The sequence below is a fragment of the Sus scrofa genome, chromosome 15 (assembly GCF_000003025.6).
Source record: "Sus scrofa isolate TJ Tabasco breed Duroc chromosome 15, Sscrofa11.1, whole genome shotgun sequence".
Classification (NCBI taxonomy): domain Eukaryota; kingdom Metazoa; phylum Chordata; class Mammalia; order Artiodactyla; family Suidae; genus Sus; species Sus scrofa.
This window is the reverse complement of record NC_010457.5, coordinates 80081344-80094152: the sequence shown is the minus strand read 5'-3', so window position 1 is coordinate 80094152 and position 12809 is coordinate 80081344. Positions and strand designations below refer to the sequence as shown.

At 33.9% G+C, this 12809-nt stretch overlaps 1 protein-coding gene across 1 annotated transcript in view; it reads left to right on the top strand.

The window, feature by feature from the left end:
• The window catches only part of OLA1 (Obg like ATPase 1), a 172209-nt gene extending 159624 nt beyond the window's left edge, over positions 1-12585 (top strand). The window contains 4 exon segments of the mRNA XM_021076152.1: positions 5574-5714; positions 6403-6499; positions 8539-8661; positions 12070-12585. Of these exon segments, the coding sequence (XP_020931811.1) occupies positions 5574-5714; positions 6403-6499; positions 8539-8661; positions 12070-12171 (463 nt within the window). The 3' untranslated portion in view covers positions 12172-12585.

Here is a 12809-nt window from a genome sequence, read left to right as displayed (position 1 = left end):
GATATATATATATATATATATATATATATAACTGAATCACTTTGCTGTATAGCAGTAATTATCACAACATTGAAAATCAACTATACTTCAATAAAACTTGAAAAATGAAAATAAAAAAGAAGGCCAAATAAGTAAAGAATAAATAAATCCAAAAAATAAAATATAAAACATAAATATATATAATAAATATGTAGGGAGTTCCTGTCATGGCACATCGGAAACGAATCTGATTAGGAACCATGAGATTGCAGGTTCAATCCCTGGCCTCGCTCAGTGGGTTAAGGATCTGGCATTGACGTGAGCTGTGGTGTAGATCGCAGATGCAGCTTGGATCTGACATTGCTGTGGCTGTGGCATAGGCCTGCAGCTGTAGCTCCAGTTTGGCCACTAGTCTGGGAACCTCCATATGCTGTGGGTGCAGCCCTAAAAAGCAAAATAAATAAATAAATGAATAGATAGATAGATAGATAAAAATAAGGTGTAATAGAGATCTATTTCAGGGGTTTAAGTTGCAAGAATTTAGTTTTTTGGAGTTCCCGTCATGACTCAGTAGTAAAGAACTCAACTAGTATCCACAAGGACGCAGGTTCAGTCTCTGACCTTGCTCAGTGGGTTAAGGATCCGGCGTTGCTGTGAGCTGTGATATAGGTTGCAGACATGGCTTGGATCCTGCATTGCTGTGGCTGTGGTGCAGGCTTGCTGCTACAGCTCTGATTCAACCCCTAGCCTAATTGTATACCACAGGTGCAGTCCTAAAAAGACCCAAAAAAAATTAAATAAATAAATAAAAACAAAGAATTTAATTTTATACAGAATATCATATGCAGGTTGCTTTCTTTCCCATTATAAATGTAAGTATTGTTTTATGAAATCAGTCTAAGTTTGGATATGTATATGAAAATAATGTCTGCGCACCATATGTTTGAATCAGATGTAAAATTTATTTCTTCTTGGTCAAAAAAAAGTTTGAAAGCTTTTGTATTAGGACACAATAAAATGGAGGATTTAACTTTAGTTTGGAGAGCTTCCAGTTAAGAGGGTAGACTGAGCCAATACAGGAAGCTCCCTTCTTGTTTCTCATGTATAGAAACACCCGAGGAAATAACCAGGGAAGATAGTATTGACGGTGATGTGGTATTTTTAAACCCAGCAGGACTTGAAAGTAAGAAAAGGGATTCTCTGGGTGCCAAAAACAAACAGGAAACTCAGTGATAGTGGAAAGTGAGTTTGTCAGTGTATGGCCCTTGGAGAAACCTGGCCTTAAATGGTTTAGAGGCCTTAATGTCCGTGTAGGAATAAGACTCAGGACACAGGCCTCAGGCTATAGGTGCTGGAATGAGGCTCATTCATAAAGCCTAGAAAGAGCTTTCCATGATCTGATAATAGAAGACACCCCTCCCCCAACTCCCGCCCCTTCTGGAAAAGGAAGGAAACTCTTACTCTTAGGAAATCAGAGTCTGGGACTGTGCTATAAGAAGGGGATCTTAATTTGCATTACCTATAACCTAGTGCAAAGACACTAAGCCTCAAAATGATCCAGAGCCCAAGACCCTCCATAGGTCTTTCTCTAGAAGAAACAACCACAGAGCTACCACATCGATAATCAGCTAGTCAATCACAGACTCTCTTGGAACATAAAGTCTCCTGACAGATGACCGCATATCCAAGAACAACACAGCATGTACACAGGAACCAGCTGTTTTGAGAGGTCAATAGCAGGTGACAAATGGTGGGAGGGCAGAATTACACAAAAGAAACTCAAAATAATTAGAGTAGTCTGAAAGGGACTTGTAAGTTAATCTTTTTAAAATATTGAAAAGGAATGAGAATTCATTAAACAAGAGTAAATTGTTACCAAAAAAGAACAGGTAGATTTGAAAGAGAAACAAATACAATTTTTAGAAATAAAATTAGTGTCTGGGTAGAGAAGTACAAACCATGTAAATTAACACTAGGAAAATCAAATTACGGAATCTGACTGAATAAGAAGGTTAGGTTATAAGACCAAAGGTAAATTTGGGACTTAGTCTTTTAGGAATCTAATACTAATTTAATATTAAAGATCCCATTCTGCCAAAGACTCTTAAATCACAACCTGCCAGTGTATCTCAAACTTCACCCTTTTAGCCTTAAAACTTATTGTCCCTGCTTTGTCCACTTGCTATAGAATCATTACTGGGAAGAAAAATACGACTAATGGCAGTTCCTCTTTCCATTTGTCCTGCATAAGACTTTGAGGAAATTAGTGTGGCTCTGGCTTTGTGCAGTTTTCTGTTCACATAAATTTGTAGAATGAATACTGTGAAAGTCTTTACAATGGAACTCCAGTACTGTACTGTCTTTTTACCGTTTTTTCTCCCCTTCTATAATTTAATACTCCATGATGATGTCATTATCATTATAATTTTGGTCACTAACAGTTGGATAGTTTTCTTTATTTTATTTTGTTTTTTTTATGTCTGCACCCGTGGCCTATGTACATTCCTGGGCCAGGGATTGAATCTGATCCCGCAGCTGAGACCTATGTCTTAGCTGCAGCAATGCCGAATCCATTAACCAACTGCTCCAGGCTGGGGGCACTGGGAATCAAACCTGCCCCTCTGCAGCAACCTGAGCTGCCACATTCAGATTCTTAACCCTCTGTGCCACAGCGGGAACTCCTGGATAGTTTTCTTTAAACATTTGCTGACATTTGTATATGGAGATTATTATTCAGTCACTTTGACAGAATGGACTTGAAAGTGTTTTTCCCGTAGTGGTACTAAGCTCAACTTTGATTTTCCATATCCCTCATGTGCCAATAGCTCACCTTTTTGAGATGACTGACTATAGTTTGGGGTATGATTTGTAGCAATAGAATAGACGTTTTTCTGCAAGAGGGAACTGGTCCCAATGGGGTTCAAACTTGTGATCTTGTCCTCATTATCACACTTTTGTAACCATCAGACCTAATAGATATGTTGTATGTATTTCAGTCTGTAATCTTGAAATTGAGTCATATTTTTAATTAGCCAAGGCTTATTTCAAATATGTAATTAGCAATCACTTTGGGACATTTCTTACTTTTGTTTAATAGTAAAAGTAACAAAAGTAAAGCAGATAGCCAAAGAATCTAACTCACTTTTCATCTTCCCTGTGTTTTCTATGACAGTGAAAGTCACAAAAGTGAAGCTTGCAGGCAAAGACCTAACTCACTTTACGGAGAGTGCTACGGTACCTTTTTCTTTTAGTGAGGCTGTAGCAGGTCTGATGTCAGTCACTTTAGAGACCTTTAGACCTCAGTGCTCATTTATCGCTAAAACGTACCAGCTCTGCTTCTGCATTATGAAGATCATCTGTCAACACTTTGAGATATTCTCCTTTGTTATTAAGCTTGTGATGCTCTACACTGTCAGGTTTTTTGCCAATTATAGTTAAGGTACAATGGTGTATTCACCAGATCAAAGTCTCACATTGGCGGTAGAGGAATGATTTGTAAGTCTTTATTCATCTGAATTGTACAATAGAACACCTGAGGAATGCAAATAATCCCTCTGAGGAATCTGCAGGAAAGGCTGTTAAAATGACAGAGTAAAACTATTGTTATTCTGAATTGATGTTTTAGCCAGAGTAGTTATTTCTTATCTTGTTGTCTGATAACAATTCTAGTTTTATTAGTTATGTTGACCATACTTATGAAACCAAATGTGTGTGATCTTTTTATGTCATTTTTAAGCCTTCTACATGGGCTTGTTTTATTTTACTTTCATTGAATCTATGTATGGTATGTGATTTTTTTTAACTACATATCTGATTCTGATTTATATAGTAAATGTATGTTACTGAAACATTGATGATTACATCTTAATACACAGTTTTGTTTGAATAGTGAAAATAACTATAGAAATTATATAAAAATAACTTAGAATCTCATAATGTTATTATAGGCAGAATATCGATTTAAATTTTCACTTTTTGCTTTAACCTTTTCTTCATAATTTTGAACAAGAAAATAATTGGTTTGAATTCCCTATTTTAAAATACATATAACTTTATTCCAAAATAAATCTTGGGGATTGGTCCATTATTTTTAACATGTGACCAAAAGGGAAAAAAAATTATGAAGATCAGAAACCACTGATAATATTTTAAATATTAAGTAAGTAAATTTCAGATTAGCCTTGTATTACAAACATGTATGAACTGTTGTGTGATTTTTTTTTTCATTCCTTTATCCCATCCTAAATTCTACTCAGTGGGCCGTATTCTCAATTTTCTAATGATTCTCATCCCTGCTATTTTTCTTTGATAAATGCGTGTTGGTGAATTTGTGGTTTAGTTCTTGTGTTTCTTATCCACTGTAGTGACACTTGCATTGTTTATTTAAGGATTCTTGCCTTATTAGTTTTTTGCAATGATAGCTATTAAAACCTTGGTCCTAACATGAGAGGCAGTAGAACTATGTAAGACTATGATAAGCATTCAGCTATGAAATCTGTATTCAGTTTTGTACTAAGGTCTATTCCAGAATCATGGGCATAGATGCTATGATTACCCAAGAGCGAAAATTAATCGTAGTAACTGCTGTTAATATTTGTCTACTATATGCCAAGCTTTACTTTTCTAGGTTCTTTCTACCTACAGTATAATATGTACTATTATTATCTCCATAGATGAGGAAACTGAGGCTTAGAAAGATTTAGTAACCAGCCCAGGAATAAAAAGCTAGCAAAGAGGTAGGATTGGAACCTGCCTAACATATCCACTATACTTATTTCATTTATGTTCTAACTACCAGTTGGCTAAGTACTCTATGCTTTGGAAAAAAAAAAAAAAATCACTCAATAATGTCTTTTCAGGTAACTCTTGGTATCAATTTCCTAACTGATTTGGCTTTCCAAACCCTTTGCTATAAAAGGAATATTTTCTTTGTAGTTCTATTACGCATGAGCCTACAAAAGTGAGATTCATCAGAACAGTGTGTACACAATTAACTAGATTTGTAAATCTTTATTTCTGGACATGTTTGTGTTTGTTTGGGTTTTTTTGTTTTGTTTTTGTTAGCAAAAATCTCTGCCAAAACCAGTGACAAATGTAATGTCTTGTTAGTTCAAGAAGGAACTGAATTGGGCATATAGATATCTGGGTGGAACAAATTATTTATTTGCCACAGCTCTTCAAAATTAGCTGACAGTTTTAGGTATGATACCTATACATATAGAACTTGGTGTTTTTTGCTTTTTAAAAATTTGCTTTGTAAAATATGGAAAATAAATCATAACATTGAGGTTTGCAAGGTCACAGGTGTTAATGCTGAATGAATTTACTATAACTTTAAAAAGTTTTAAAATATTTGTATAATAGTTCCTATAGATAATGTGTTAAAGTAAAACTAGATTACAGTAAAATATTATGGCGTATACCTGAAGCAGTTGCTGCCTGTTAATGCCTTGACCTTGGAAAGCTATACACAAAAAGATGGCATCATAAAACCGTGCAATTCTTATGAATATGTATGTGCTACTTGATAATAATGAATGTGGTACAGTCATGCATGCACTACAAGATAATGTTGTGCCCTTTTTTGTCTACAGGTTGATAAAAATTAAAGAGTGGGTGGACAAGTATGACCCAGGTGCCTTGGTCATTCCTTTTAGTGGGGCCTTGGAACTCAAGTTGCAAGAATTGAGTGCTGAGGAGAGACAGAAGTATCTGGAAGCGAACATGACACAAAGGTTAATTAGCATTCATTTTCCTTACACTTTATTATCAACTATTTCCTTGCAGTAATTTAATTGCTTGCGCTGATAGAATAATAAATGACAGAGTAATTACCATTATAAAGAGGGAATCTTCTCCTTTCTTTACCATGAGACAGAGTGAAAAGATTTATTTTAAATTAAGTTTTTAACTGTCATCTGTCATCTCCGTACAGTGTTTTAATTATAACATAGGTATTAGTTATGTATATTTTTGAGAGGGAATGATCGCCAAAACTCTTTCGTCATGTTCAGTGGGGGAGGGAAAGAATGAATCAGTTGCCTTAATTTTTTCTGAGTAACAGTAATATATTGTTTAAACATTGGATTTCAATCAAAGAATTTTGCATTCATGACCCATGTCCTGGAAATAATTGATATTGGAGGAAAATAATCATAGAATGGGTAGATCAAATTTTTCTCTTTTTTATAGTAAACAATTCAAAATGATATGTTCAAACTAGTACAATTAAAACCAATTACAGAAGGGATTTTTCAGGAATGGTGATATGCTTTCTAACCTCTTCGAGTGTATTATAAAAGATGAATGGTCATTTACTAATATCTCTAACATTTTCTGCTTGAAATGAATCATTTTAGCTCTGTACTTATCTCTGGCACAATCAACTTACATGTTGAGTGAATTTGTTTCATTTTATTTCAGTGCTTTGCCAAAGATCATTAAGGCTGGGTTTGCAGCACTCCAACTAGAATACTTTTTCACTGCAGGCCCAGATGAAGTGCGTGCATGGACCATCAGGGTAAGATTCATACTTATTCATCAGCTATATCCAGTTCCACACTATTGAATTCAGATTGATATCACTGACTTTGAAGTTTGTCATGGTGGCGGTTAGCTAGTCATTACAGATGAGGTTTTTGTCCAGGATAACTTTAATTATTTGTGAGCTGCTGAACAGTGAAAGTGGAGCGGCATTGATTGAGGCAGGTAACAATTGATTCTGCCTATTACATAGTCTGAATTTCTTCATCCTGTAGAATCTGTCTACCCTCCTCCTGTGGTCAGAGATAAGACGCACCAGTATTGTGCTTGCTTAATCTGTGTGACTGGGTTTGTCTGCAGTGAAATTGATGTTGCTTTTCATTTTGTATTCGCTAAGTTTGTTTGGGTTGCGGGTGGTTCTTTCCTCCTTTGCTTTGCTCGGATTACATTTTCAGCAATAAAAGCAATATGACATCATTATGCTCTTCATAGATACACAGTTGAGCTCAAAGAGCTAAACTCAATGTGTAATAATTCATGCCTTTTTTAGTTTGAATTCCTAGAAATAGTGTTTATTTTTGCAGTTTTATATATTCCATCTTCTTTAATATGATGTATGTTTTAAATATTGATGTATCACTGATTACAATGAGAAAGAATGACTAATTTATTCCCAGAGGACAATAGAAACTGAACTATAATAGCTTGCTTTTAAATGAAAATATAATATGGTAGTTACTATTGAAAAGTATTTTGAACTCTCTGTAGTCTAAAATAGTGTTACAGAATATAAAAATAATATCAGAACTTTTAGGAATAGTGTCTTATTCTTTTATTATGCTTTTTAATGTATGCTACATGATAAATTTTAGGGCTGCTTTGATTTCTGTGTTCACTGACTACCTTAATTTATTCTTACATTTATTTTGATTTAAGGTGGGTAGGAACATGGAGTCAGTTCAAGATAATGTTAAATGTGTTGTGTGAATGTGAGATTCACTTTTCTTTGATCTCTTCTTTCCTTTGTAAAAAAAAAAAAATGTTTGATTGACTTCTAAGTAAGGTCCTTTTATATAGACTTACAAAATAATGTCAAAGCAAATCTGAGCTGGTAAACAAATCACCAGGGTTTATTTTTACTTTGTATTTTAAGCCTTAAAACTTCCAAACTTAAGTATGTGCTGCAGAAAAGATAACATGTTCTAAGCTTTGAAAATGTGAGAGTCAGTTTATCTTAAGACTGATTGTAAGTATCCATGATTTAATGTGCTGATATTTAGTCAGGTAAGCATCAGTGAGTAGCCATATTAACCTAATACATCTTTTATTGTAAAAACTGTGCTTTATAGTGTCAGACTCCTTATCACTTTAACATGCTTTATTAAGCAGCCTTTAGGTCACTATTATTTCTCAAATTTCTTTCCATGGTTGTGTGTGTCTGGAATGTATGTCCTTGTAATTTAACACATGGGGTAATTATAAGACATTTCTCTTCCTATATCAACTTGAATTTTCCTGCATGATGGTTAGAGGGAGGGTATATTATGTAAAGTATTCAAAATTTTATTATTAAAATTTTATGAGAAATTCAGAATTATTTGCTGAAGATAGATTATATGATTTGTTGAAAATGCCTTTAAAATGTCCCTTTATGTATTGATTTTTATATGTTCTTTAGATGAACTGAAATTTTCAAGGCTTTTTATCTTTTTAAAAGCTTTGATAATTCAGCTTGAAAGCTACTTTAAAATCCTTATTTTTTTTCCACCATGAAGAATAGAAAATCGAATTGAAACCTACGCCAAAGACAGACCACTGCACCTAAATCGATAAATCTGTGGATGACTGTTAGGAAAAACAAAGCTATGCGTCTTTAATATCTACTGATCTGTCTGTGCTAATCTGCTGCACAGATAGTGCCCAGTGTTGAAAATGTTCTAATTGCATATCTGACATCTTAACTGATATTAAACTAAGTTTAAGTTGAACCCAACTGCACATCAGAGAAAAGAAACTCTGCGCTTACAATCAATCATCTTAAATGCAATTAGTTTTCTCTGGTCTTTCTTTTCAAAGAAAGGGACGAAGGCTCCTCAAGCTGCAGGAAAGATTCACACAGATTTTGAAAAAGGATTCATTATGGCTGAAGTAATGAAATACGAAGATTTTAAAGAGGAAGGTTCTGAAAATGCGGTCAAGGTAAGGAATTGTTTTCTAGTTTCACACTTTCAATTTTTGCTAATATAAGACATTCATGATTAAAATATATAACTGTCTTAAACTATGTGTCAGTGTTCATGTTACTATCGACTAAAGAGCTGTAGATGTTTACATGCTTTTAGATAATTTTTTTAAATGTGCAAATTGTCAGTAATTTTGTGGTGTTTTTCTAAAACTGAAAAAAAATTTAAAGCTGGCTTTAAATAGTTATAAATAATTTCAAAGGGTTTGTTCACTGATGGCCCATGAAAAAATATGCTTATTACATTTGAGTATCTGAAATAGTAGTATGTGTATGCTTATGATTAATTCAAGAAAAACAATATGAATTTAGTTCAGATAAAACCTGTTCTTGCTGAAACTTTATGGTTGTACCTTTTAAAAAAAAATAGATCTTTGGGAACTTGATTTGCTTTTTCAACACTAGAGGGCAGGTCCAAAATTGTGCTTTATTTTAGCTAATAAGTATAATTTGATTTTTGCATCCACTAATAGTGAAGCTATGTTATACATGAGTAGTAAATGATTTTTTTAAATGTAAATTCTGTTGCTAGCTTCATCTTGTTTGGCTTTATTAGGTTTACTTAGCAAAATCCAGTAAGTATGTCATCAGTTGATAGATAGGTCAGGTGATTAAACTGACATTGTGAGAACGCTTCTTTAACTTGTTGTTCAAAGTCTACAAGAGAAAATATTAAAGAATTTAAAGAGGTCTCTCTTGTATGTACTATTTTCATAATTTGAAAGGAATGCAGAAAAGTTTATTTCAAGTTTAGTTTATTGTCACTGTTTTCATTGGAAAAATCATACTGAATGACAGGACCGTAATAGAATTGTGGGAACCCCAGGAAGATGAGGGGAAAATCTTGGTGTAATGGGTTCAAAGTGGAATGAGAACCATTTCGTTTTCTGGGGGGATTTTTTTGTTTGTTTGTTTGTTTTAAAGGAGTGAAAGAAGTTAGAGTTTACAATTAAACCAAGTCATCAACTTTTTGATGGTGTCATCTGTGTCAATAGATATGCAAATGCAGTGTATAAGATTGAACTTTGTCAAGAACACTACTTAAACTTGAGAGATCTCAGATTCGTTTTCACCATGCTGCATCATGCTGGCATGTATTTTTTCCATAAAGATTAAAATAATGATATTTTTCTATTAGAATTCAGAACTCAAAAGTTTTTTTTATACTCTCATGGCATAAGCCTGTTTTACCAATCCTTAAGAGATGTCTGTGTTGTAATAAACTTCATAAATTGTGGATACTTCTTTATTAGTACAGAGAAATTTTTAATATACAATAAAATAATATTGCCTGCTTGTAGAAATACTTAACACTAACTGGGAGCTTTTATACACATAAATTGGAAAAAAAATGACCTCTGGATTTTCAGCTTAGAATGCTATTAAGTAATTTATGTGTGCATGTTTTTAAATCTCCAAAAGTAACATTTAAAAATATGAACTCCAACAAAATAAAGCATTTATAAATTACTTCATGCTCTTTTATTCAGCAAATACTTACTTGCATATTATCAAGTAGGTTTTAAGTCTGAGAGCAAGATTGTGTGTATATGTATCTATGTATATGTATTTCTAACACCACTGCAGCATAACTAATTTAATGCCAGTGCTGTGAACTATATACTGAATAGCTCTGTGTGGGCTTTGTAGTCTACAGGGATATCACATTATTAGCAATCATATCTGCTTAGGCAAAGCTGGCTTCTACAGATGGCTGCTTTCAAGTGCAAATGAACTGGTTAGACGTGTCTTGTTTAATACATACTCAAGATTCACAAATGGGTATTGATTTTTTTTTTCAACCAGTGTTTCTGATAGCAGTGGAAATGGATTAAATGGTCTCTAGAGAATTTAAAGGAACACTGTCACCTTTAATTAGTAGTAAACTTAAGTGATAACAAAGTATATAAACTTACATTAGTATGTCATGTCAGTATGTATTTGATTTAAATTGTCTATATAGTTTTATAACATCGGACTTTAGATTCTCAAAATAAGTAGCATGTATGGCCTTCCATACATTACAGCTCTACAAAAATCATGTGTGTGTGTGTGTGTGTGTGCGCACATGTGCACCTTTTTAAAAATTAGCATCATTGTAATAGCACTTACTAATAGATGGTTTTATATGTGGTCTAGATAATTGAAATATGCTTTAGGACTCTGTGATCTGGTTTGTTGATTTTTAACCTCAGATGCATGATTTTTCTTAGTGTTGTTTCTGAGTAGTGTAATTGCACTTGCCTTTGAACATTCTTATCTGTATCTTCAAAGGGAGGTGCTAATCTTGTTGGGCGAAGGTTTCGTGTTCTCAGTAAATTCCAACAGAAGGAAAATACTTTTGAGAATTTTTTCCAAAAGATCCTCAAGTCCTCATTGTTGAGTAGTCAGTGTGGGGTCATGTGGGACTGGGTTGGTTGGCTGCAGTGTTAAGTGAAGATATGTACGTGTTGAAGAGCCTGTTCTGCTGAGGATGACATGTGTGGGCTATGCCACAGGGTGAACCTGGGTCTCAGTAACTGCCGCTTGTTTGTGTTAGAATTACCAGCAGATTGCTCAAGCCTTGATCTGCATGCCGGCAGGTGGAATCACTTGCCTTGCTGACTAATTTACAAGTGAAAAAAATAACTGTTTTGCATTTCCAACCTGTTAGAGTCTGCTTATAACCAGGGCCATCAGTCAGTAAACTTCTCCATGATGAATTCTAGTAGACACCACTGTGTATGGTCGTTGTCAAGACCAGATTAAAAATTACAAGGAAATAATTTAAAATCTGTACATTATAGGGTCACTTTATGTACAGCAGAAATTGACAGAACATTGTAAATCAACTATAATAAAAAATTTTATTTTAATTTAATTTTATTTTTTAAATAAAATAAAATGTGTACATGACAATTGATAATAATTTTCCTTGTAGCAAGCTGTCTTTTTGGCATTATCAGCATCACCAAAGGATTTCTTTAAGCAAATTGAGCTTTAACCTAGTTATATATCTTTTTTTCCTGCCTGATTTGATCTGTTTTGTTACAGTGACTTGCCGGATGTTTGCAGACACATCAGAAATGTACCATAAACAGCATGTAATGAAACTTAATGATATTGGTATAATTACATTTATGTACCAACAATTTAGTGGAGAATACATTATGATTATGTATGTATGGAAACTCTAGTGCTGCCCAAATCAGGAGTACTTTGCTTCTCTCCAAGTCTAGTTTTGAACTTGTATGCCTTCCTGTATATATATATTTTTTTCTTTAATATGACCCAAGATGTATAATATTTTTTACATGTGCTCTTACCATTTACCTTATATATTTAATTGTAAAATAACCCATTTCCTCTATATTTCCTACTTACAGGCTGCTGGAAAGTACAGACAACAAGGCAGAAATTATATCGTTGAAGATGGAGATATTATCTTCTTCAAATTTAATACACCTCAACAACCGAAGAAGAAATAAATTTTAGTTATTGCTCAGATAAATGTACAACGTCCAGAAGGCATATGCTTTTTTAAAAAGAAAAATCAAAATTTCTGAAAACTGAATGGGGTAAAGTTGGGAATAGGAATCTTCTACAAACAGAATTATTTTTATTTGTTTTAAAATTAAAATACTGTGTACCTCCAATGAAATGCAAGTTCACTAAATGTGAACAGCTTTGCTTTTCACGTGATTAAGACCCTACTCCAAATTGTAGAAGCTTTTCAGGAACCATATTACTCTCATGATACTTCATTAATCTCCATCATGTATACCAAGCCTGACACATTTGACAGTGAGGACAATGTGGCTTGCTCCTTTTTGAATCTACAGATAATGCATGTTTTACAGTACTCCAGATGTCTACACTCAATAAAACATTTGACAAAACCAGCCTTGGTGTGTTTGGGGATGTCTGTATTGACTGACTGTGGTGTGCTGAATGCGATACGGCACCTGGCAGTTGCTGATTACAGAATTTTAAGGCGTGTGTATGACACAGTAACTGGCGTGTGGGGCAGCTGCAATTGTATCTTAAAAGTGAGTCTTTCATGGGAATCAGAAGAATGGTATACCAGGGATTTGTCTCTTGTCTCAAGAAAGTTAATTAATTTGTA